Source organism: Sardina pilchardus, chromosome 5, assembly GCF_963854185.1.
Source record: "Sardina pilchardus chromosome 5, fSarPil1.1, whole genome shotgun sequence".
NCBI lineage: Eukaryota > Metazoa > Chordata > Actinopteri > Clupeiformes > Clupeidae > Sardina > Sardina pilchardus.
This window is the reverse complement of record NC_084998.1, coordinates 6,858,129-6,882,595: the sequence shown is the minus strand read 5'-3', so window position 1 is coordinate 6,882,595 and position 24,467 is coordinate 6,858,129. Positions and strand designations below refer to the sequence as shown.

At 42.6% G+C, this 24,467-nt stretch overlaps 3 protein-coding genes across 6 annotated transcripts in view; 1 reads left to right on the top strand and 2 right to left on the bottom strand.

Moving 5' to 3' along the window:
* The first annotated feature begins 70 nt into the window (after positions 1 to 70).
* On the top strand, positions 71 to 4,905 carry napaa (N-ethylmaleimide-sensitive factor attachment protein, alpha a). The gene is made up of 11 exons (XM_062536158.1): positions 71 to 263; positions 645 to 724; positions 817 to 933; positions 1,043 to 1,089; positions 1,291 to 1,368; positions 1,610 to 1,665; positions 1,783 to 1,867; positions 1,956 to 2,060; positions 2,313 to 2,381; positions 2,566 to 2,616; positions 2,857 to 4,905. The coding sequence occupies exons 1-11, from the start codon at positions 166 to 168 to the stop codon at positions 2,956 to 2,958; spliced, it is 888 nt and encodes a 295-aa protein (XP_062392142.1). The 5' UTR covers positions 71 to 165; the 3' UTR covers positions 2,959 to 4,905.
* A 76-nt stretch (positions 4,906 to 4,981) lies between these two features.
* Positions 4,982 to 9,039, bottom strand: rsph4a (radial spoke head component 4A). Its single transcript, XM_062536157.1, has 7 exons — positions 8,837 to 9,039; positions 8,420 to 8,648; positions 7,940 to 8,239; positions 7,396 to 7,845; positions 6,665 to 6,809; positions 5,620 to 5,737; positions 4,982 to 5,323 (listed from the first exon to the last, which is right to left on the bottom strand). Exons 1-7 carry the CDS (start codon positions 8,935 to 8,937, stop codon positions 5,092 to 5,094), a joined length of 1,575 nt encoding a protein of 524 aa, XP_062392141.1. The 5' UTR covers positions 8,938 to 9,039; the 3' UTR covers positions 4,982 to 5,091.
* Positions 9,040 to 10,957: 1,918 nt separating this feature from the next.
* The window catches only part of mcama (melanoma cell adhesion molecule a), a 32,939-nt gene continuing 19,429 nt past the window's right edge, over positions 10,958 to 24,467 (bottom strand). Inside the window, exons 2-16 of one of the 4 annotated variants that reach the window (XM_062536155.1) lie at positions 20,830 to 20,954; positions 20,400 to 20,625; positions 20,219 to 20,289; positions 18,838 to 18,925; positions 18,388 to 18,567; positions 17,841 to 17,968; positions 17,196 to 17,343; positions 16,638 to 16,753; positions 16,252 to 16,393; positions 15,992 to 16,122; positions 15,487 to 15,628; positions 14,936 to 14,968; positions 13,821 to 13,950; positions 13,237 to 13,366; positions 10,958 to 13,063 (exon numbers count right to left, since the gene is read on the bottom strand). In XM_062536155.1, coding sequence (XP_062392139.1) covers positions 13,061 to 13,063; positions 13,237 to 13,366; positions 13,821 to 13,950; positions 14,936 to 14,968; positions 15,487 to 15,628; positions 15,992 to 16,122; positions 16,252 to 16,393; positions 16,638 to 16,753; positions 17,196 to 17,343; positions 17,841 to 17,968; positions 18,388 to 18,567; positions 18,838 to 18,925; positions 20,219 to 20,289; positions 20,400 to 20,625; positions 20,830 to 20,954 — 1,793 coding nt within the window. In that variant the 3' untranslated portion in view covers positions 10,958 to 13,060. The remainder of the gene's footprint in view (positions 13,064 to 13,236; positions 13,367 to 13,820; positions 13,951 to 14,935; positions 14,969 to 15,486; positions 15,629 to 15,991; positions 16,123 to 16,251; positions 16,394 to 16,637; positions 16,754 to 17,195; positions 17,344 to 17,840; positions 17,969 to 18,387; positions 18,568 to 18,837; positions 18,926 to 20,218; positions 20,290 to 20,399; positions 20,626 to 20,829; positions 20,955 to 24,467) is intronic. The other 3 variants (XM_062536153.1, XM_062536156.1, XM_062536154.1) reach the window with 3 other exon arrangements.

The following is a 24,467-nucleotide window of genomic DNA, read 5'->3' as shown; positions in this document are numbered from 1 at the left end:
CTTTTGCTCCTGTTTGCCTCATTACCTGCTGCTGCAAAGCCCCTCCCCTCATTGAACGCAAACTAGCGTAGCAGCCCTGTGATGCAGTGGGAAGACTTCAGATGATACATTGCTAGAAACGTCAGGTTAATCGTAGGCTTAACATACTCTCAAAACAATCCAAAAATGGACCACTCCGCAAAAGAACAGGAGGCTATGGCTTTGGTGGCAGAAGCAGATAAGAAAATGAAGTCACCAGGGACGTTTTTGGGGACGTTATTTGGGTAAGATCTGGCTAGCCAGCTAGCTACTTCCTTAGCTAATCAATCTTACTAGCAGCAGCAGCAGCAGCTAGCCTACTGTTTACATTGCAAACAGCCGTGCAGTGGTTACTCACTGTGTAGTGTTACTTGGTTTTTAATCAAGATAGTGATAGACATAGATGAACGGAAAGGAAACTATATGATTGCTTGCTTGCTTGAGTCCATGGCTTGAGTCCACATACAGGGCAACTGATTTGTCGTGCTTACATATACGTAGTACGCTCTGTAGTCGTTATGACTATCCAGACTTTGACGTCTGAGCCAGGCAGACTCAGATCTGAGATCTCAGATCTATTTCTGCAAATGTTCATTAACTTTTTTTCATCATATGGTTTATTTAAGGAGCTCTTCAAAGGCCGAAGATGCCTGTGATACGTATGTAAGAGCAGCAAATATGTTCAAAATGGCCAAAAATTGGAATGGTAAGCATCTATTAGGTCTTTTCTATCTGTCTGAGGCACTTCTTGGTCACAATTTGCAGAGGACTGCTAAACGTGTTGTCTGTTTCCTTCAGCGGCAGGCAATGCTTTCAGCAAAGCTGCCCGACTGTACTTGCGAGTGGACAACAAATTAAATGCCGCTGTGAGTTTTATTGACGCAGGAAATGCCTTTAAAAAATCGGACCCTGAAGGTAGGCTACTCGTCTCTTGTAGGCTATTCTCACACTTCATTTGAACTGAATTAACCTGATGAAAAATATTTTGTAATATGGGGGTTGTAACTTCTTCTGCTGTTTACAGAGGCAGTGAAATGTCTTGGTCAGGCGATTGAGATCTACACTGATATGGTGAGAAGAAAAGACCGTCATACTTTTGTCTCTAAATAAGAACATTGTATGATCTTGTAACAATGTAGTTGATATTTCATTGCTACTGTAAAATGAGAAGATGGATTTTGGTACACACTGTTGACATGAGAGTTTTAGGACAGTTGTTTTGCTATCTATACATTGATTTTTAAACACTTTGATGTATTTCTACCTCATCAGGGGCGTTTCACAATTGCAGCTAAACATCATATTACCACTGCTGAAATATATGAAAATGAGCTTCTGGACGTTGAGAAGGTGAGGCAAAAAAGGACTACTTGAAGCTCATGTTACCTTCACCTGTAATAAACCATCATGTGACATTCATGCTGTATGCATGAGCCGCATGTGCGAGAACTGCATTCCATCAAATCAGTTATCTGCAAAATGCCACCGAAATGAAACTGAATTTATTGATGAATTATTTGCTTTAACAAACTCACTGCAGGTGTGCATCTTTGTTTTTGTTAACTTCTAGTTGTATTTCTTTCCCTCATAGGCTGTCGCCCAATATGAACAAGCAGCGGACTATTACAAAATGGAAGAGTCTACCAGGTATTTAGAATCCATATGATACAGTATGCTTAAATACATATGCCTAGATACTACAAATCTGAACATTAACCTGTTGTGAAAGATTCAATACATGTTTCTTAATCCCATGTTGTGCAGTGCTGGCAATAAATGTCTCATGAAAGTGGCTACGTATGCAGCCCAACTGGAGCAGTACCAAAGAGCTATTGAAATCTATGAGCAGGTACATGGTATTTCAAAAGTTCTGTCATTCATAAATCTACATATTTGTTAAATTAGAACCTTATTTTGACCTGCTGTCTCTTTTTCAGATTGGCACCTATGCAATGGATAGCACTTTGCTCAAGTATGGTGCGAAAGATTACTTCTTCAAAGCAGCACTATGTCACTTTTGTGTAGACATGCTGAATGCAAAGGTAATGTTTACATTCTATTGCAGTGCAATTTTTGTGTGTTTAAAGGGACACTTCACCGATTAGCATTAAGCTTTGTGTCTTTAGAAAACCAGTCATGTTCAAAAACATGACTGGTTTTCTAAAGATTCCAAGCTTAATGCTAATCGGTGAAGTGTCCCTTTAACTTTCTTAATGGAACTGGAAAGACACCCTCAACCACTGGTACATTCTTACATTTTTGAAATTTTTGTCTCTCTCTGTCTCTTTAAACAGTTGGCCATTCAGAGGTATGAGGAAATGTTTCCAGCTTTCTCCGACGCAAGAGAGTGTAAACTTGTCAAGGTACATCTTAACAGCAAACGCAACACTCAATCTTTAATATAGACATGCCTTACTTTCACTATTGTGTCACCATTGTGCATTTATGTTGAAATATATTCATTAGTTGTGAGGGATTGTGTGAGCAATTTTGTTCCTATAGTGTCATGTCATTTTCTTAATCACTTCAAATTTTTGTTTTGAACAGAAACTCCTGATTGCGCATGAAGAAGAGAGTGTTGATGCTTACACTGATGCTGTGAGTATGCTCCCAAAGTGTTCCCAAAGTATTCCCAAAGCTCCCAAAAAAAGTATTCAGCAGGTTTTGAGAATTGTGTAAAATGCCAGCCAAATTCATTACTTGGTTGAGATGTTAAGCAAACTAGTCATACCTACTAGAGTAGACTTAAAAACAAGAGAAAATCACCTCTGTATAATTTGTGCATCACCTTATGAATGCCTTTTTGGACCCTTGTCTCTGCTGTCTCTCTGACTTCAGATAAAGGAATTTGACTCGATCACCAGGCTGGATCAATGGCAGACCACAATGTTACTCAGAATCAAGAAGACTATCCAGGATGATGAGAGTGACCTGCGCTAACGCTCTTTTTGCGTTGCCTGGTGACCCCACACCCCATCCTACTCCCTTTTCGTATCTTTGTCTTAATGTTTACACCTTTCAATGGGAACTGCACTCACCGTTTTCAAATGTGGCATGTATAGTATAGGTAATGTCTCCAAAGAACAGTAGCATACAGTATGTTTTTTCCACACAGAGCGGAGCCAAGTGCTGCTTATATGAATCCTTTATGCTTGTTAAAGACACAGTATTGGTTCTGCAAGGGAACAAGCTGGTTTCTTAATTTTATTTATTTTATTTTATTTGTTTTAACCCATACTTTTCCTGGTAAGTTACTGACCATTTAGAGGTGTACACCCACTGTTTATGCTTCTGTGACACCTGGGTGGTTACATCGGAAATGGCAAATTGTTATTGCCCCATATAATGTCGTCTACTTTTCTGTATAATTGAGTGCAGCTCAGTGGACTAATTCCAGTAATCAGGAACACCTACAACATGAAACTCATGGCGTTGTAATGCTTATCTAGATCTAGAAAAACATGGCAAACCATGCTTTCATGTAAGCTGGGGTTTGTTCACTTTATTTTGCCTGACAGTGTTTCGCCATATTGCCACATACTGTAGCTGCAATGTTAGCATCAGTAAAACTCACCAACTGTAATAGAGTGAAAATACGTTTTAATTGGAGCGGTTGCTAACTCAATTAACATTTTTCGTACAAGAGAAAGGCTAGAAACAGTAGTAAATTACCTTTTCAACGAGGCATGGGATGAATAATTCCAAACTTATCCGTAATTCCTGTCTTTGCAAGCTACCCCTAAGCATCTTCACAGACTCCTTTTTTGTGATCAGGAATTATTTAGTATACAAGAGCACGTACTGCATCCTAAATACCCTACATCCACTTAGTATGACCTGTTCTGCATGACGTCTTTCCACTTTTTTATCATTACTACATAGGCAGAGTTATAAAAGTCAGGCTTCAAAGAGCAAAAGTCCTGCCATGTATTGGTTTCCACCTGTGCACTTAGCACAGGTGATTTCACAAATTAGCTGATCTACCTGGCTGAAGATTACAGTAGTGGTAATTCCATTCAGCTGGTTTTGTGAACAGTTAGAAAAAATACACGGTAGGACTTTTACTTGCTGAAGCCAGACTTTTACACCTCTTTACAAAAGCCTACATCCATTTAATATGATCTGTTCTGCATGATATCTTTCCAACTACATAGCATTCTTTGCCATTACTACATAGGTCAACCCAAATTGAAGCTGAGTGTCGAGTCCTCTGTTTAAACTATACACATTTAATTTTTATGTAGGCTTCATATGGAAAGATACTAATTATGTCCTCTATTGAGGAACTTGGCCATAGCTTAACATTATTAAGCTTTCACAATCTAAAAAACCCACCATCTATAATGTCATGGACCTCACTCAATTATATTTTATTTATTTATTATGAATTTCATTCTGCAAGGTCCAGGAGAACTTGCAAAATTGTAATGTATTTACTGTGAGTGTACTACCAAGCACTACCAAGGAATTAAAACCATACTTTTTTTTTCACGTACATCTATTACTGATAACATTGCAGGTATTTAATTAACTGTGAACTAGTTACAATGAATAAATAAACCTCATGAATTTTAAACCATTCCAACCATTTAAGGAAAAGTTTCCTGTATTCCCATCTTTTTCTATTTACATTTATTTAAGTGCTATGGCAAAATACATGATTAAGCAAGTACTTGCTATTGCTGAGGCTGAAAAGCAATGTAAATTGTAATGATAATAATAATAAAAACATTATGTAAATTAGATTAAATTTAGATTAAATTTAGCAGTGACCTTTTAGTCTGTGACCAACATGTGATAGCATTTCAACTGCTCTCAGCAATTCTCATGTATGTATCTTAATGAATTCTTTGACAACAACTAAATAAAAAACAAAATACTGTCAAAGTTGTCTGCTGACCTGTCTTCAGAATCTGTATTGGACACAACTTGTTGTATGTATAGTACGTGAAACAGGATGCTGTTGTGTGCTGAAGTCCAGTATTTATTTAAAATAGGGGTATGATGTATAGTTGCCCTCTTTAGAAAACAAAGAAATTGGTCTAGATGTCTTGTGTAGCACTCCTCTCCTCCTCAGTCATCTTCCTCTTCGTCGTCCAGGCCCTCGGCCTCCTCTTGCGCGGCTCTCTGCTCCTCTAGGGCGGCTTTCAGGGCCTGCTCCTCCTCCAGCGTGGGATCCAGGGACTCCGTCACCTCCGCTCCGCTCGTGTACTCGGCCTGGGGCGCCTGCACCATGGTGGGGCTGTAGCCGTACTTGGAGTCGGCGCTCTTCAGGCCCCATCCGATGTAGATGCTGTCAAATTTCCTTGAGGGGGCAAAATATGGCAGGTATGTCAGTTGTCTCGAATTGGCTGATCGTGAGTGACTTGCGTAATGGTAAGAAGTTACTGTAATTTGTGAAATTGAGGGGGCAAAATATGCAGGTATGTCAGTTGTCTCGAATAGCTGATCATGAGTGACTTGCGTAATGGTAAGAAGTTACTGTAATTTGTGAAATTGAGGGGGCAAAATATGCAGGTATGTCAGTTGTCTCGAATGGCTGATCATGAGTGACTTGTGTAATGGTAAGAAGTTACTGTAATTTGTGAAATTGCTTCTTACTTCCCGCAGGCGTAGGCGTAGGCCCCTGGCCAGAGGTTTGAGCGCAGAGTAGCGATGGCAAATTGAGGTATGAGAGCTGAGGATAGGCCACTGGTCCATGGAACGGTGCTGTTGACTTCTAGATACACATATCACACATGAGCTCATACTTTATCCACAAGAGGTCTCTGTAGTGCAACACAGATTATCATCTAAGCAGGACGTGAGCGCAAAATTACGTGGCAGGTTCTTTGTGATCACAAAACAAACTCAGAGAATTGCCTTTCTGCCAGGAATGCTTTTCAGCCAGCTCATATATTTTTGGTGAAATGTCAGCTGTTTCGTAATGGCATCTTTAGTTATATTCTGGTCCTCTCGTGTTCACTGAATATCTTGTTTATGCCCAAAAGGGCAACTCTTTAATACACGTTGACACCCTCATAAATCCTTTGACTCTCAGAGTAAGAAACAATGCTTTTACAAAAAATTGGGTGTGATCAGGAAATGACTTGGGCTAAAACTTGTGTTCCTGAGGATACATGGACCTGAATATGGTACTGGCGCTGCAAATGGTTGTGCCACAGCCCCTCCAGAGCTAGCAACAATACTTAGCTCTGCTTTCACAAAACATTGGTTTAGACCATTTTAGATGTATGCTAGTGTTTCCCACTTAAAGTGTGTCCATATTTACACTGCAGTAAATATCTGTGATAATGTGGTAAACCCCCTGTGAGGTTAAGATGTCTACCATCCAGATGATTTACTCAGCAATGTCTGGCTCTGGTAGTAACTACCTTGTGTCTCTGTGATCTAGTAGTAACCTTGTGGTTTTTATTACAGTATACTGCAGTGTAAATCCGGAGAACCTGTTAAGTAGGGAGAACTAGCATACAGTACATCTAAAGTTGTGATGTAGTAATCCAGTGTCTCTGTGATCTGGTAGTAACCTTGTGTTTTTTATATACTGCAGTGTGAATACTGAGAACCTGTTAAGTGGGAAAAACTAGTACACATCTAAAATTGTGATCTAGTAAGCCTGTGGCTGTGAGATGACGTGACCTCTGACCTGCGTCCTCAGACAGAGGGGTCAGGAGGGGCGGGCCCACTTCGGGCTCCGGCTCATCGGGCTCCTCTTCTCTCTGCTCTTCCTCCTCGTCCTCGTCAAACTCGTCTGCGGGTTTCTCGGCCAGGTTGACCCAGACACAGCGACCCTGGGAGACAGACATGTCAGTCAGTGGGTGCCTCTCATGTAAAGTTTATACGTCCTCCCTCGCTCCTCGGGCCTCGATCCTCACTGATCTACATAAAGAAAGATAGACGAAGGGATAGACTATCGTTGTTGCCACCCCATCATTCTTTATGTAGATCAGTGAGGATCGAGGCCCGAGGAGCGAGGGAGGACGTATAAACTTTACATGAGAGGCACCGAGTGTGTCACACAAATGCCACAGCTGTCAAGTCGAGGCAAAAACTTCAGATCAGACTCCTCAGCTAGGCCACTGCCAGTGTGTTTGCTATTTATACTGTAGGTTTAAGTGAATATCCTTAGGCATAATGAATTTTACTTTCACATCGATAAAAGATAAATTGCATCTACAGTACAATGACATTTTCAATGTAGTTGCAACAGTTACCATGTTAGCTAGGTTATATATAGAGAGAGGTACACTGTCAATTAACTTACATGAGAATGCAACCTACTGTACAAGGGCAAGATGAATACTTAACTGTAAGATTATGAAGTTGATTATGAACCCTAATAATAACAGTGCATAGCATAGTTTGCATGAAAGTTACCTGAGTTAGGACATGCTGAACGTGATGCACCCATGTGGACAATGACTCTGCCATCTCTGATACAGGAATGCCTTCAAAGTCAGGGTTCTCCTCAAAGTTGGCACGAGCGCCGTCATCATCATCCTCGCCTTCCTCTTCCCCAAACTGAAAGTATCCCAGAGGACTGACGTGTGTGCTAGCCGAGATCCGTGCAATTTGGGCCCGCAAGTAGTTGGCCTCATTGCCAGGAAATGGTGGATAACTGATGATCGGAGTGTTCAGGCGCCCTGTGAAGAACTTTCGGATCTGTCGAGCAGCTGAGATTTGGGTAGGGGTGACGCTAGGCAGTTTGACCCAAGGTAAGCCAGGCTCCTGGCAAACAAAGTATGTGTACTTGTTTGTGCCAGTGCGATTTTCCTCCTTAGGCACAACTGGTGGGGGTTTATGTGTAGATTTTGGAAGGTTGTCAACCTACAAGACATAGGCATTAATTAACCTTTAGTGACATCAGTATCTAGAGACTCTTTTAAGCCGAAATAGTAAAATAACCCTGCATTGAGCTTACCACTTCCACAACTTCTCCTTCCTCCTCATCACGTGGCTCTTTTTCTTCTTCCTCTGCCGCTTCCTCCGCCCCCTCCTCCTCCTCCTCTTCCTCACCCTCTCTCAGCTCCACCTCTGCTACCAGGTAGTTGGCCTCAGTGCCCAGGATTTTGCCCCAGAGGCGGCAGCGCTGCAGGGGCTGCGTGTCGACCAGGTGCTTCAGTGCCAAGAAGATCCTCTGCATCTCCTCCCTCTCCATCCCTACACCGGCCTGCTCCAGGTAAAACGCCAGCTCTGCCACATTGGGTATTGGGGCCTCAACCTGAATGATGGCACAGTGATAGAGAACATATCGTTCATAAACAACAATGCATATGGTGGGCCTGTGTAGACAACAGACACATTCTTGCTTGAGCTTTAGGTTGGATTCAGATTTTGTGATCTGAAGTATTTTTAACTCAAGTTACACACATTAACGTTGGAGCTGTGTCGGTGTTCTCACCAGTTCGTCGTCGTGATCCCCATCGTCACCTGGCTGGCGTGCAAACAGTATCCGTTGAAGTTCAGCAAGATCTTGCTGTGCAGAAGTGAATGGCATATCTCGCAAGGCACTCCGCTTCTCCTGCATTAGGCCTCGTTTCAAATCTCGGCTCATGTCCTCAAACACGTCAACTGCATTTTCGGGACGCTCATCCAGAATCTTATGAAGCAACCGGGCAAGGTGATCATATCTTGGGAAAGTTAAAAGAGTTAACATTTAGACAGTGGTAGTGCCAAATGTTAAAAGCACAATTTGAGCTTATTTATTACTACAAAAGATAACTTGTTCAGTCATTAATAGTTTGAGAAGACTGTCAAAACAAGCATTAACGTTAGCAATGCTAGACATCATTAGCGTTACGTTGAAATTGTGGCTTACAGGTTGAGGTTAGTTTTCGTGCTGCTCTTCAGCATGAATGATTTTAGACATGCCGCCATCTGCTCCGTGTTTTTGTCTTTTGCATCCTCCGAGGTCTTCATATTTGCTAGGAAAAAAAATGTCTTTAACAGTTATTTATGAAGTCAAAGCAAGGAGGAACTTCCTTGCCTCCTCTTGTTGCGGTCCTAACCTGTTGCTATGGTAATTTTTATAAACAAAACGGTTGTCATGGCTGCGTCCTCACGTGGTAGACTATCATGGGCTCTGACTGTTCATGGGTTTCATGGTTTCATCCTATGGTTTCATCACCTGTAGAAAGGGACCTTTTCTACAGGTAGGCTATATTAAGCACCAGTCTGCACTCATAATCTAGATGCTTGATTTATACATTTGTGGAAAGGGACCTGATGAAACCCATAAACTCTGTTTAATTTGCAGTCATGTTGGAACAGGAAGGGGCCATCCTCGAGCTGGGCTTGGCCCCTTAGTTCCAGTGAAAGAAATTCTGAAAGCGTCAGCATTAACTAAGAGATTTTGGACTATTCCATGCTCTCAAATTTGTGGGAACAGTTTGGGGATGGCCCCTTCCTGTGCCAACACGACTGCACCAGTGCACAAAGTAGGATCCATAAAGACATGGATGACAGAGGTTGGTGTGGATGAACTTGACTGGCCTGCACAGAGTCCTGAACTCAACCCGATAGAACGCTTTTGAGATGAATTAAAACGGAGACTGAGAGCCAGTCTCCTCGTCCAACATCAGTGTTTGACCTCACAAATGTGTTTCTGGAAGTGTTGTGTTGTGTTGTGTTTCAAAAATTCCCATAAACACAGTCCTTAACTTTGTGGAAAGCATTCCCAGAGGAGGTGAAGCTTTTATAGCTGCAAGGACCGACATCATATTAAACCCTATGGATTAAGAATGGGATGTCACTGAAGTTTATGCGAGTCAAGGCTAGTGACCCAGTACTTATAGTGTATTTAAAAAGCAACTGAATAAAAGGCCTGTGAGGATCTGAATTTGCCTTCATTCTTTTTTCCCCACTGAAGCCAGTGGTGGTGAGAATAATAGATTACATTGACGACATGCAGCCCATTAAATCATGATGATTTCAGTCACTAGAGGGCAGCATGGAACCACTGTGAGCAGAGCCGCAGATCTGACTGGGCAAAGCCAGCATCTCTCCTGATTGTGTGACTGACCCATAATTATTTTGATTAGCTAAATGAGAAATTAGACTCACAGTGGGTGTGTTGTGCTTGAATAGCAGGCCTATGGTGACTGGATTTTATTTTGAAATTGGAAAAGATTTATGCATGAAAATTAAATGAAAATTGGTATTATAGGCTATAATAGCAGACATTTTCATTAATATTCAAACTCTACGTAATGCTAAAGTGCTAACTCTTTGTATGTAGGCCTACAGAATGCACGTCTTGGCAAAAATTGTGTATGTGCCCCCCTGGAGTCACACCGATCTATAACTACAGTAGGCCTGCAGCCCTACAGGATACCATGGAAACCGTGGTTTAAAGAAATCCCCCCATTCTTCAGAAGTCACATTTGGCTTCCTGATACAGACCACAGTCAGCCATGTAGTCAGACATAATAATAACATATTTAAACAGTTCTGAGTTAAATGTGAAATTGGAAATCAGACATGACACAGCCAAGGCATGGAGAGGCTCAGCTTTTGCATTCCGAATATTTTGTGGTCTCTATCTAAAAATAAATAGTGTGAAGGACGGAACTCAGAACAAGCACTGTATGTAGCATATTTTTTTTTTATTTGGCATTGTTTTTTGCAAAAAAACGAATGATAAAAAAAGCAAGCCTTAAATCACAAGTACGCAATTTACACACACCAGAACATTATAAAATACATATAGCAAAGCTCAAACATTTCTACACAATGAAGGAGGGAACTAACTTTTTTTTATTTTTTAAAGACAATCTTTTTCATAAAACATCAGTCACTTATCCAAGCCCTTACAGGCAATCCTATGGGATTGTTTCCAGCTGTAATATACACTTCCTGAGACCTGGAATTTCAAATTTGGAGAATAATCCTTACTGACTGAATGGGTTAATTTTGTCTTTTTTTCTTTTCTTTTCCACAATGCATGAGGGTTGGTTCTTTGTGTATAGCCCACCAGAGGGTATTCAAATGAGTCACTGATTGCAGTTTAATTTTAAGTCGGAGTTGTTTAATTTCAGAAACTCTAAACAAATGAAAAGGATCCCGCAGGAACACCGCAGATTCTGTAAAGTCTGGGGTAATAATCACAGACATTTAAGGGCGCTGTTCATTTCTGTTCTAGTAGGCTATTCATTGAAATAGCACTCAGTGAACATACCCACTCTTGTGACACTTCCATGTTTTGATTTAATGATGATTAAAAAGCAGGTCTGTGATAATAAGATTGTACTTTCATTTTTACATAGGTAGCTGTTCAGCATGATTCATCAGGGACTAACCTTTCAGGTGCAAAGATCAACTCTGCATCGAAAATAAGCATTATCCCCATTAATCAGGTACTTCAAATTGTACAGGAATATTACCCCCTTGTATATGTACAAAGTACCAGCATGTCGTCTAGATTTTAAAAGAAATCAAAATCTCGGATCAAACAGGAAAGGATTTGTCCAATTCATCAGTATGTATATTTTAATACCGCTTCTGTACAGCTTTTAAAAACAATGACTGTAACCACACCACTTCCCTTCACCAGTCACAGACACATGCACACACACATACTCTCTCTCTCCCGCACGCACGCACAAACATACAAAGACCAAAAGTTTCAGTGTTACAAACATTTCATAAAATGGAGACGTGTCCACAGGCACTGTAGTTCATGCAACAGCAGGAGGATGCCTCTCCCCGCTGCAGTTGAACATAACAGCTACAGGTTTTTGCTACTATTTACAAACAATACAAGAGCTTAGCAGTAGTTTGTCAAGGGCAAACACTTCCAGATTTCCCCACACATTACAAATGCAATGGACAATTTCTTCTTTTACAAATAATTAGAAAAAGAAAGAAACACCATGTTGTGCCATTTCTCTCTGGCAACTCGAAACAAACAGGATTTGGCAGATACTCATCAGTGTTAAGGATGTAGTCACCATGGTTGGACATGTTGAACATAAACAAGCAGGCAAAGATGGCTGTTGGCTCTTTGCTCTGCTGTCACTGTGAACTATGATATATTTCCATTAGTGACCACTGATCAACAGTAATATTTCAATAACGGAAAGCATTTAATGTATCACAGATCATATTCACCTAAACTTTAAATGTGAGGTGATTACTAAAACCGATGAATCATTAAGGGCTTTCGTTTATTGGAGAGAGAAAAAAAAAACCTTTTCAACTTAGCTACACCTGCTCTCAATACAAATGAACAGCAACATTAATAATACACATTGAAATAATACAAAAATAGTTTTGATAAACCAGTGGAGCTGAAAACTATGGGTACAGTGCCAAGACATTAAACTACACATCACCAGTTTTTGATATCAAACCTATTCTTTTCTCTTTTTTTTACAATCTTTTGGCATGTGTCAGAGAGGTCTGTTGGTGTATGGTGGCCACCGTTTCAGTCTGTCAAGTAGTAGTATAGAAGCCCAGGTCAGAGACAGAGGAATAGGACAGCTTGGTCCTTTGGCAGTTATTTCTAGGATAGAACTGAAACCTGAAGTAGCATGACTGTACAGAGAGGGGAATGAAGAACACCAGGATAGAGGCCTATTAAACACCTCCCCACTCGCTAAAATGGTGAAAATGTTCTAGACTACTGGAGTGCACTGTTTTCCCCATGAACTGTGTTTTTCATAGCAGAAAGGTTTATGTCAAAATATTTTAAATAACTAAATATATATAATATGTACACTTTATAAAGAACACATAATTGTTGATTCATTGTGTTTCAAAGATGGCAGATAAGATAGCAAAAATATTTTGGGAAGAAAAGGTTTCGTGTTTGTTTTTTTGAATTCACATCTTTTCGAGAGGGTCCAAATTGGTCCAGTGTGTTCAATCGGAAATACTGCTGATCAACGAGATGTACCGAGCCAAGGAAGTGAGAAGTGTATGTACATGACCTTCAAAGCCTGAGCCAGAGGGCATTGCCAGACCGGGAAGGTCCCACAAGGGATACAGCTGGCATCTTCGGCACTTGACTTTCATCCAGGTTATTTGCGCAGGTCAATGTACTTTACTCCAGGAAAAAAACAGCAGGTGAACAGAGGTGGGGTGGGAGGGAAGGGTAGGGAGAAGCAAAAAAGAAAGAAAACAAACATTTTAATGTGCTTGCACACATTCCACTAAAATGTACAAATGGCCAAGTGAGAGAGAGAGTTAAACCACCTCCGTGTTTATTCGTGTAGTTACCTGATCATTCATGGGCTTTTTGTCACCATTGACTCCTTTGAGAAGAACGGCCTCCTCTATTTTTTCAGCCTTCATCTCGACCACAATGTCATCCTTGTTGGTTTTCTCAGTGGTGCTGTAGACATTAATGCTGTAAACATTAGCACACGGATAGTCTCTGTCCAAACACAGCTAAGAATGCTGGGACAACTATGCATTAATGGAACAGGAACTTACCAGCGGTAATGTCACCAATGGGTGACCTATGTGTGCATATGTCTTCACATATGTAAATTAGTATACAGTATGTCTGTATGCATGTATGTAGGCTATATGTATTTATTAATGTTTGATACATATGGAACCTGGTGTGCACTCTCAAAATGAATGTGTTGAAGACAATACATCTCTGTGTCCAGATAGGGACATTGCAATTAGTGTTATTTCTAACACATTGCGCTTGTTATTTGTTACACTATATGTATTAAAAATAACACAACTTTTGTTGTTTTTAAAACACATCTCTGTGTCCAGATATGGACAACACAGTTTGTGTTGTTTCCAACACATTCACCTTGAGAGTGTGTGAGAGCAGTAACACTCACATTTCTTGTTTGCCTGATCGTCCGCAGGGCAGCTTTCCTTTCTTGTAGAGGAAGTAGAGGACACTCCCCAAGATGGCCAGCAGAAGGATACAGATGATGATGATCACTATGATAATGCCACTACCTTCAGCTGCAAATGTGACAGAACAATGTAAGAAACGTTTGCACAACAACAACAGCAAAAAAAAAATTGTTGCATATTACCATCACTAATTCCACTGGATAGGCCTAATGAATGTACATTGTGTGACCATTTTGATGGTCATGATTTTCCTCATGTTGTGTGTAAAGTGATTTAAGTGGTGAGCGTGGTTCGGACTTTATAAGCTGATTTGCTGGTTGAGTGAGTGACCTGTATTTCCGTGCACACACTAGGATGAATCACGCTGTGCAGTCAGCATTTTAATCACCCTATTTATCCCATTTTACGAGAAATTGTGAGAGCAGGCTTCAGTTCCAGCTACCTCGACTCTCATAGCTCACTCTCACAATAATAGAAAGTGACCGATGTGGTAGCAGCCTTAACACGACTGTGTCATCCTCTTGGGGGGAAATTAAAGCCTACCATTCAGAGGTATTATTGTTAAGTCCTATATATAAACGCAAACTGAGACAGCGAACAATCGTCTAGGAATGAATTTACAAGCCACAGCGGCCAATAAACCAGCAGGAGGCCCAAACAACTTTCATTATACTAACTCTGCACTGCAGAGACAGTTGCAAAATATTCAACAAACTCTAATTATATAGTCTTCTTGGAAAAACATTTGGTCTTGGATCCCCCTCCATTTTTCTAAGCAGTGTCTGGCTTATGTTTTTTTTTCTTTCTTTTAGACTTTCTTTCTTCACACAGAATTTTAAATATGCCCAGGGGCACAGAGGAGATCCAATCCTACTGCAATGCAGCTTCAGCTTTACCATCAGGAAATCATGAATAATTCATTCCTGTCAGCTGATCGGTCATTATTGAGTTGATATTGTAGAGAGTGACTGAAAATTCTGGCTGGACAAATGTATGAAAAACAATGCTTTGTAAGCCTTTATTTCACTATTTCTTATTTTGGTTTCACTCGTAATGTTATTCCAGTAATGTCTGTAAGGTTTCCTATTCTTACCTTGAAATCTTGCTGCTGGGGTCACCATAGAGTCTGCAAAATAAAATTGAGGTTTAACTACAGATCGAGGGAAAAAAAATCATTCCGATTTGTAATAATATTACACACAGACACAATTTGTCTTTTGTGATTGTAGGTACACAGTGAGTTAGTACATTTTACAGGATAGAAAACCACAAATATCAGCAGTAATTTGCTCTTGACACAAACCAAACATAGACACTGCTAACTCAGCAGAACATAGACAAAGGGTGCCTTTGTAAAACATACTATTGCATAACGTAAAAGTACATTTCGATGGCTACTATACAAAAGCCATCGCTCTCCTCCGGTCTCGCACCAAGAGGTCAAACTCATACAAGGCTGTCAGTCCCCGACGTAATTGGAAAACAAGTCCCAGCTGGGCTTATAGTCCTCCTGGGTCAGTGGGCTGCTCAGACACATGCCGCAGGGGTACTGTTTCACTGGGGATTTCACTATTCTCTGCTGAACTCGGCGCTTTATACGTTTCTTTTTAAATTCAATTTATGTCAATTAAATGGGGTCCTCACTGGATTTGATGTTGTATGTCTTGGTCTCCACGCCCATGTCGTTTGTGGCATTGCAGATGGCCGAGATGTCGGACGTGACTTTGAGAGTCACCAAGCTTTGGACGCTGTCCTCTGTGACCCTGTTAACCACCTCACGCCAGCTCTGTCAAATAAAAATATAGAAAATCCCAAACAAAAACAATTAGAGGATATAGTTTATGTTCACCCATTACACATGATGTAATATGCATGTTTTCATGTAGTATGTGCGGTGATGTACTGTATGTGTGTAGTATACACCACAGTTGTATGAATTTAGTACCCTGTCGAAGTGTCCTTGAGCAGGACACTTCATCCCAGTGCTCCAGATGAGCAGGTCGGTGCCTTCCATGGCAGCCTCCATCATCGGTGTGTGAGAGTGTGCGTGAATGGGTGAATGCGAGGCATGACAATGTAAAGGGTTTTGGGTGCTCACAGGAGTCTAACAGCGCACTATATAAATGCAGTCCATTTTTAGTAGACATACCTGGGTTCCTTGAATACTCCAAGATATGATGGGTCTAGGGAAGCCACGTGCCTCACAGCTCAAGTTCACCCATTTGCCTGCTCTCTCCTCCATATCAACTTCATTCTCCGCATCCCGTATTTCAGGTGAACCTGTAAAGTACAAAAGCAATGACGGATTTAGACTGATGGCGCTATAACCTGTGGGTCCTGCTTATTTGAACTTGGATCATGATTGCCATGACGTTGTTATGTCATGTAAATGAATGGCTACAAACTCACCTTGGACAATGATATGAACAGAGCCAGTGGTCAGCAGGTCTGGCAGAGAGAGCACGGAGACTTCACACACATACTCTCCTGCCGTGTCAAACGTGGCGTCCTCCAGGAGCAGTTTGTGTCCTCGGCCGATCTCTCGGTCATTCTGCATTTCAAATGAAACACAAAAAGATACAGATGATGCTGCAACAATTATATTAGAGAAATGAGTGCATTTTCAGGACACAAAGATGATAAAAAAGCGTAAAAGTGTTTACTGCACACAGCTCCATGTCTCGGTTGGTAAAAAGAAAGAGGGTCATTCACGTTTTCAAAATGCTAGGACATGACGTTTCGCTCTTAAGCTTACTCAGCATAATTGTCTGGTAAAGAATCGCATCCATTCATACCTTGAACCACACAGTGGAGGTGTTGAGAGATGACAGAGCGTTGCAGGTCGCTGTGAGACTCTCGCCTTTGGACATGACCTCGGAATCTTTCGGCACCACCACGGCAGGGTCGAGATCTATACATTGATTGTGGAAGGTGAGCGTTGAAATGAAAAGGAGCTGTCAAGAGCAGTCAGCCATCTTCTCTGTCATTCCACTAACATGCACTTCTACCACACAGCCATCAGTTCCATCAGTGCTCTTCAAACAAGAACACTCTTGAAACAAATGTGTTGGAAACGACACAACTTGCATTGGTGTTGTTTCCCTTTTTTATTTTTTACACAATATGTGTTAAAAACAACGGAAGTTGTGTTATTTTCAACACATCTCTATGTCCAAATAGGGACAACACATTCTATTTAAGAGTGTAAATGTTAACCACACTCAGCCAGATCAGATTAACCATCCTTTTACCAATGAAAAACAATACTGTACCTCCAGTGACATTAGCATGCTTTAGGGACATGTGGTCCTGGTATAGACGCATATTAGAGGGATGAAACAGGTCTCACTCACAATGCACAGTGAGATGCATGTTTCCCACCACGTCCTCCTCGGTGTCCAGATCCAAAGTGCGGCACTGGTAAACCCCGCCGTCCCTTCGGGTCACATCGTGGAGGACCAGATTTCCGTTGGAGTCTGAGTCGAGCTCAATCTCAGGTTGCTTCAGTCACAAGGGAGAGAATACATTAGCACATTGTGTCATGCATTTGAGCAGTAGCCCTATGGGACTGTCAATATAGTGGATGTGGCACAGAGGCCATGTCAGCATCATGTGTTTTGCATATGTTTGCCTTACAAACAGGAACAATGGACATGGAGATGAATGCTTTATCGTATTTTTTGTTGTACAAAGAAGTCTACCAAAAAAAAAAAATGATTCTTTAGTTGGTATTTTAAAGACTGAGGTCAAACCAAATCAAAATAAGAGGAGTTTGTGTGACCCCCAATGCTTATGGGGCAAAGTAAGTAGCTTTGAAAAATAGTCTTCTCGTAAGTTGGGTGAACTTCACTCAGTTTGCCAAGCTCAGTCAGAGTTATGGATCCAGCAGTGCGTCAGAAAAGCATTCTCAACCCCATATGACTGCAAGTCAGGCTATTCTCACAGATTTATGGCTATTCTCATTTCGGCATGGGACACAAAGAGTGGTCCATTCTCACTTGTTCACGGTTGAAAGTGAAAGGTGGTGGGGGGTTGCCGTCACCCTGGCAACGGATTTCCACTGTGTCCCCCTCTTTGACCAGGCCTGTAGGCAGTTCTCTCCACAGCTCCAGGCTCGTCGTGGGATCTAAGTGACAAAAACGGAGGTCATAAATTGTTTTCTATTCACCCGTTTGTAGCCAGGGAACATGATCTTACAGTACAGTATATCCATTTAGTCAGCGCTGACAATGCAAGTAATTTCTGCCCATGTCATGACTACCACAGTCCAACCGCAGCAATGCAACAAAATGGCATACTTGAAGGTACTGCTTTAATGTATATTACGGATTTACATATGGTTCATCAATTGTCAATAATCAGTTGAATTAATCTTGTTTTTTGGTCATAGTCATAGCAACTCATATAACTCGTACACTATCTAAATGATTAAGTATGTTCACTTCATGATCAATAAGATTATTCAAGTGTTGTGCTGTTCAGAGGCTGCATTCATTCTGCTCGGAGTGGACAGCTGTGCAGAAGAGTGATAAATTGGATGCTCACAGTGCACAGTGATGTTGATGGGCTGCGAAGTAGAGGTCCTGACATCGCTCGGCACGAAGTAGCTGACCTTACAAGAGAAGCGCGCATCCTTATCCTCTTTGGTGACCTTGTACTGAAGCTCGCTCTGCACCGTGTAGAAGCCACTGGCCTCCCGAGTCACCAAGGTGACCACATTGACCTCTGTGAGGGGGCGAACACGATCGTTATATTGGCCATGCTGTGCACCATGAAAATAGTTAAATCACCAAAACAACAATTCTGAACGCTGCTATCATGAGTAGACACTAGACTTTAACATTATATAAAAAACATCTCAGTATTTGTGTATTATCCAGCATAATAAAACCCCATTTTTTTACAGTTATGCATTAAAGGGATACCTACAATATATGACTACAGTTCATATGACTATAAAGAGACACCTATATGACATACATAGCTATGACTTACCTCCGTTTATAGGTATAAGAGGGGTCTCATCGCGGTACCATGTTATGTTTGGTCTGGGGTATCCTTGCCTAGTCTCACATGTTGCAACCTAACCACAACAGAAACATTTATTTATTAAAATAAATACACAGTTTCAGTTATTAGAGTGTAGGTGTTGTTATGCATAATTATACCCACATTTCTACATTTATGTATATTTTAGTCACTTCACTTTATTTTACAAAACGTATGATATTATACAAAAAGTTGAAACCTTTGTATGTCCTGTATGTCCCCCCAACCCTCTTATCCACAGTGGTAACAGTGTCAGTATCTTTTTGTCTTCCTTTCCCAATTCAGTCTTCCTTAATTCAACTTTCTTGCCTTTTTCAGAGCAGACCATTTCTGCATATGTTCCCTGTATTCCTCGTTCCTAACTCTTTCTTCTTTAAACTTCAAAGTTGATTTTCCGCTACCTCTCACTCAAGCAGAGAAAGTCTGTCTCTATTACGACTCTATCATTTAAAGTCTGACCCGACTCAAAAGTTCAAGGCTGCAGTTTGTTAAGATTTCCCATATGTGCTGCAGAATAGAGTTATAGATTTAACGACGTTCAGCCTCTATGTACTTCACACGGCCTTTTCATTTTGTTTTGCTTTTGATTTCTGACTGTGTCCATCTCGCTAATGCAATAGCGGCAAGGTCACGGTACATCAAAATAGATGTAACAACTGCAACAGGTGCAGACAGGCCTCGGCTAACGCGGTCCACATGTTTTGATCCCGAATTCTGAGACAGAATTCTGTTCCCTCAAATATCTGCCCAGTGGGCATCAGGTCCAGCCCACTCATTCTTCATTGAGTCCAGTGGACCATTAACTGCCCTTCTCTCTTGCCCTAAATCACGTCATACTCAGATAGAAAACATGCCCTCTAACACACCAGCTAAACCATTCCAGTCCCTTCTATTCTTGATGCCCTCCCTTCCCTGTGAATAGTCCTCATAAGTATCTGAAGGGAGGTACAGTTGTCTTCTTGCCACCTAATCTTTATGCACTTTTACACGCTCTGTGCTGCATTGCATTTACATAATTTCCATTCCCTTTTTAATTATTCATCCTATCTGTTTTGTCTGCCTCTCCCCTGGTGCTTGTGTGTGGGAGGTCTGGAAGGGGATGATGGGGAGGAGGGGGGTGGGGTAGGGGGGGTGCGCTGTGGGTGAGTTGATGAATGGGGAGGGGCATTATTAGCATATTAGCACTATTGTATCACTGCAGTATTGTATAATAGCCGTGGCTTGTATTAGCTCAGTTGTTACTACTTTGTTTATTGTATGATTATACAATGACTGTGTCTAGACTTGCAGAGAAGTCGTGTAGTTTTTTTTTTTCCAACTTTCCTACCTTGGAGAGGAGATGACTGGACACAGATATCCCTGAATGGACTCCTTCAATCACTGGGGCCTCTGGTGGATCTGAACAATAACCAAACAACGGTCAGACGCCACACTCTCAGGCCAGACATACTGTACAGCTAATGCTGGGTGAGCCTCTTTCAAGGGCGAGCCCCTGCTACCTCACTTACCGAAAACCATGAGATGGGTCTTCCTCTCGCCGTTTCCCGCGGCCATGCCATTCACCTGGCAGAAGAACTCCCTCTCGTCCGACAGCCTCACAGCGTGAAGGGTCAGGATCTCGCTGTTGTTGTCTCCGGTCACTGTGATGCGGTCCGTGTAGTCTGTGCCCTCGTCCACTTTCTCCATGGTCAGGTCACGGTAGGAGATCCTCATCCTGGTGCCATTGGGGTATTTCTGAACAGAGCAGGGGAAAGAGACCAAATCATCACCAAAAATGATAGGCATGGCCATTTTATGGGCGCTTTTGTGTATCACATTTATCAATAATAGTACATTACATTCTTATAGTGTTTTTATATACATTTAAGTACAAGTATACAAGTGTTTGTGGTTCTATTTGTTCAAAAAGCTAAAATGTCACAGTGCAGAAATACTTACAACAAACCACTGGACCATCATCATTCTGGGCTCCTCAGAGAATGAATACCGACAGTGGATATCTGCCGGGTCGTTCCTGTACACAGACACGATGTCATCCATGTCAATGTCCACCTTGGCCCGCACTGCAAATAGAAACAGTAGAACACATTTAAAATCAATTCTGGTTGTTCACTTTCCACATAAAGGCACAGGCTTACCAGTGCTGGCCAACAACTGACTCCTTCAAAAGCAAGTCTATGCATACCATGTGTAGGTTGCTGAGATTTGTATGAGACTTGTTCTTTTTTTCCTCCTAAAATGTCTGACTTTTATAAATGAAGTATTGTCACAAATCAGACCTCACACGTTTTTAGCAGATTGCGTAAGCACGAGCATGGAATTCTGAGATTGATTGACACATCCAATGTGTGGATGAACGGGATGCATGGCATTCCAGAGAGGGTGACCCATATTTTGGGATCACCGTCCCTGCAGCAGTTGACGGCCCAACTGCCTTGGCACCGCTTCAGAGGACAGGGGGCATGTATGCGGGGAATGTGTCGAGCCCACTCCCTGTCCTGCTGTGTGGACCTCTGCCTATAGCCCACCACCAGTAGCCCCCCTGTTTGCCCACCACACCTAGCACCCACAGAGCCCACGGGAAGGTATTCACACAACACCAAAATAATTACACCAGTCGCCCCTTGCAGGATCGCTGCCAGGGGCAGTAAACGAGGTATCAGCGATGATGATATGGATTTGTCTGGACAGCTCTACTCGGAACATTTCACTCTCCCACACACCCATCCCTGGATTGCCATCCTGAGAGCACTGATTGGCATTAATGGCAGCCGGGAAGAAATGGGCAACGGCTGTTCCGAACATTGCCCTGGGGCATGTGACGCTAATTGGCTGCCAAAACAAGTCAACTGCGAATCGAAGAGCATTCGAGAAATCTAGGCGTGGACACCAACATGACGTTCCATGCCCGGAGTCTGTGTTCCTGTCCTGGGAGCTCAGGGATGTTTTCTTTGGGTTTGCCTCGAGTAGACTGCTGGCAGGCATTCTCAATGAGATTTCAAACTGTCATAAAAGAGGCTTTGACTGCATACCAGATTTTCAGATGGGGAAATGGGTGCCGTAAGGCTGTGGGCACGTTAACCCTTTCTCTGCACTCGAGACAACAGAACCACAGATAAGAACCACACATGCACTGCCCAGCTACAGTATAATGCCACTTGTGTGTCCTTGTGTGTTGACTACTGTCTCCACCACAAGGAGATCGAAGATAACCTCCACGGAATCTAAGAAAATATCTCGGAGTTCGATCATTTGGGTCAAAGGGAGTCACTCACAAATAGAAATCTCAGTCACAGACATTTTTGGAATGCTGTGTCTTTTTTTCTCAGCCTTCTTGGCTCCGTCTCCTCTCTCGCTTCCCCCCATTGTGACTCTTATTTGCTTGCTCTCCCCCTCGGCAGCGAGAGAGAAAAGGACCGACCGAAGGGCCTCCTTTTTTTAATTGGAAACATCTGGGAAGTGGGGGATTTGACTGGTGGGGTGCCGTCGGAATGGGTTATTATGGGATTTCCACGTTGTTGGCACGGTAGCCCTGTGGAGGCAAACAGGAGACACTGGCTGGCACAGAAGGGGAGAGGATGGCACACAATGACGAGTCCTTCTATGACCTTTGTAACCGCGACATGAAAGGTCAAGTTGCTCGTCAGGGTGCGATGAAAAGAAACAAGTTGTACTGATTTTTATCCTCTCATTTTCAATTTGTCAATGCAAAGGTTTTTTTGGGGGTTTTACATGACATTTTATTACTTTGTAAATATTTTTTTTTTATGAATTACAGGACTGAACATACTGCAAACAAACCAACTTCCTTTAACAAGGTATTGGGTGTTTCAGTGAACACACCATTACCTGGACACACACACACACACACACACACACACACACACACACACACACACATGCAGCCTTATTAAACTCACAGTCACATCCTGCTGGCTCTATTCAGCTTTCACACTCCATTGTCCGTCTGCCTGCCTTTCAGTGGCTGACCCCTCCCTCCCTCCTCTCCTCTCTCTCCCTCCCTCCTCCTCTTCTCTGTCCCTTTCTTTCCCTCCCTCCCTCTCTCCTCTCTCTCTCTCTCTCCTTTTCTCCATCCTCAACACCAGGCAACCCGCCTGACTCATTGTGGTCTGGAAGCGGGAGCTATTTGCGAAGCTCCTTTCTTCAGCCGGTCCCCTCTGCTGTGCGGTGAGCGTGGAGGCCCAAGGCTCAAGGCTCCGCGGCCCGTGCGCAGCTGGTCCTCACTATTCACACCCGTGTCATTGTGCCTCCACACCTGAGAGTCCCTCCTCCTCCTCTCCACCTCCTCTTCTCCTCTATCCTCCTCTGCTCCCCCCTCCTCGTCTGGCTGGTTCCCTCCCCTGATCTGCCTACAGAGACTCATGTTGTGTCTTTGTGTGGGGCCCATCACACCCCACTCCACCCCACCCCTGAGTCCCCAAATCCTGGATCCGCCCATGAAACTGAACTTGAATCAGAGCTTAGGGAGCTTGTCTGATAATGGTGCTGTTTTGTTTTGTTATTGACGCCATCTTGTATCTCCAGACTGCCTTGCTGTGCAGGCTCACTTGAAAAACTCATAACATCAACATGACCGACAGCGACAGCTACGTTCTCTCAGAGCTCGAAAACGTCTGTTAATCCGATTAGCAGTGCTGGCACGGAATATCTTGTCATGAGGAGATTTCTAGGCAGCTGCCTGCATGGTCTCGGTCTTATCTCGAACTGCAGCAAGAGAACCAGCATACCTGAGGCCCGTGCACGTCATTTCGTCACAATGTGTTCCATTAACAGGCCACTGTTTGGCTTGTGAGTCCTTTCTCTCTCACCCTCTTTTTTCCCTTCTCTGCCTCTTTTCTGTCTCTCTCTCTCTCTCTCTGTCTGCCCAAAACACCCTCTTGGACGATATTTGAATGTGTTGACAGGGAGTCTGCGGAGGAGCCTCAATCGCCTGAAACCATTCTCCTCGAACAGAGCCATGGCTTAAGGGGAGGGGACGTGCCGTAGCGAGACGCATCAGGAGTTGGCTCTGTTCTTCCAAGTCGCAGCGTCCATAAAGTCAGAGACGCTTTGTTCAAAGAAGGAGAAAATGGGCTTCTTCTTCTTCTTCTGTTTCGGCGGTAAACAATAGAATGGCTTGAACAATAGGACACACCCCTTAGCATGGTCACAGAGGCCTGTATATCTACAGTGTGTGTCACTGTGACCCTAATAGCCAGACAAAAGCAGTGGCCTGTAAGTGTCGTAGTCACAACATTGGTCTAACAAAGCAAGAATCGGCTCCCGTTTCCCTCCCAGCTGAGCCCAATTAGATCTCCAGCTGTTCCTCATCCTGGCCGCAGAACTCCCACATCTTCGACAGAGTAAATAAAACGGAGGGCCTTGAAACAAACAGTCTCTCCATCTTTCTCCTCACCCCCTTCTGTCCGTCTGCCTATGGCAGCCAAGCTCTATACGGGCAATAACACGGGATTTACGATGCACTCAATTAACTAGGCTGAGGCGTGAAAAAGGAATCTGAAAGTAGTTTCAGTGTGTGTTCAGAAAAAGGGTGGTACATCAAGGCTGTATAGTTT

Coding starts and splice junctions, on each gene's coding strand:
- napaa (XM_062536158.1), top strand. CDS start 166: ATGGACCACTCCGCAAAAGAACAGGAGGCTATGGCTTTGGTGGCAGAA. Junction 1,666..1,782: donor AAAATGGAAGAGTCTACCAG/GTATTTAGAATC, acceptor CATGTTGTGCAG/TGCTGGCAATAAATGTCTCA. Junction 2,061..2,312: donor TAGACATGCTGAATGCAAAG/GTAATGTTTACA, acceptor CTCTTTAAACAG/TTGGCCATTCAGAGGTATGA.
- rsph4a (XM_062536157.1), bottom strand. CDS start 8,937: ATGAAGACCTCGGAGGATGCAAAAGACAAAAACACGGAGCAGATGGCG. Junction 7,846..7,939: donor AAGGAGAAGTTGTGGAAGTG/GTAAGCTCAATG, acceptor TATGTCTTGTAG/GTTGACAACCTTCCAAAATC. Junction 6,810..7,395: donor TTCAGCATGTCCTAACTCAG/GTAACTTTCATG, acceptor TCTGTCTCCCAG/GGTCGCTGTGTCTGGGTCAA.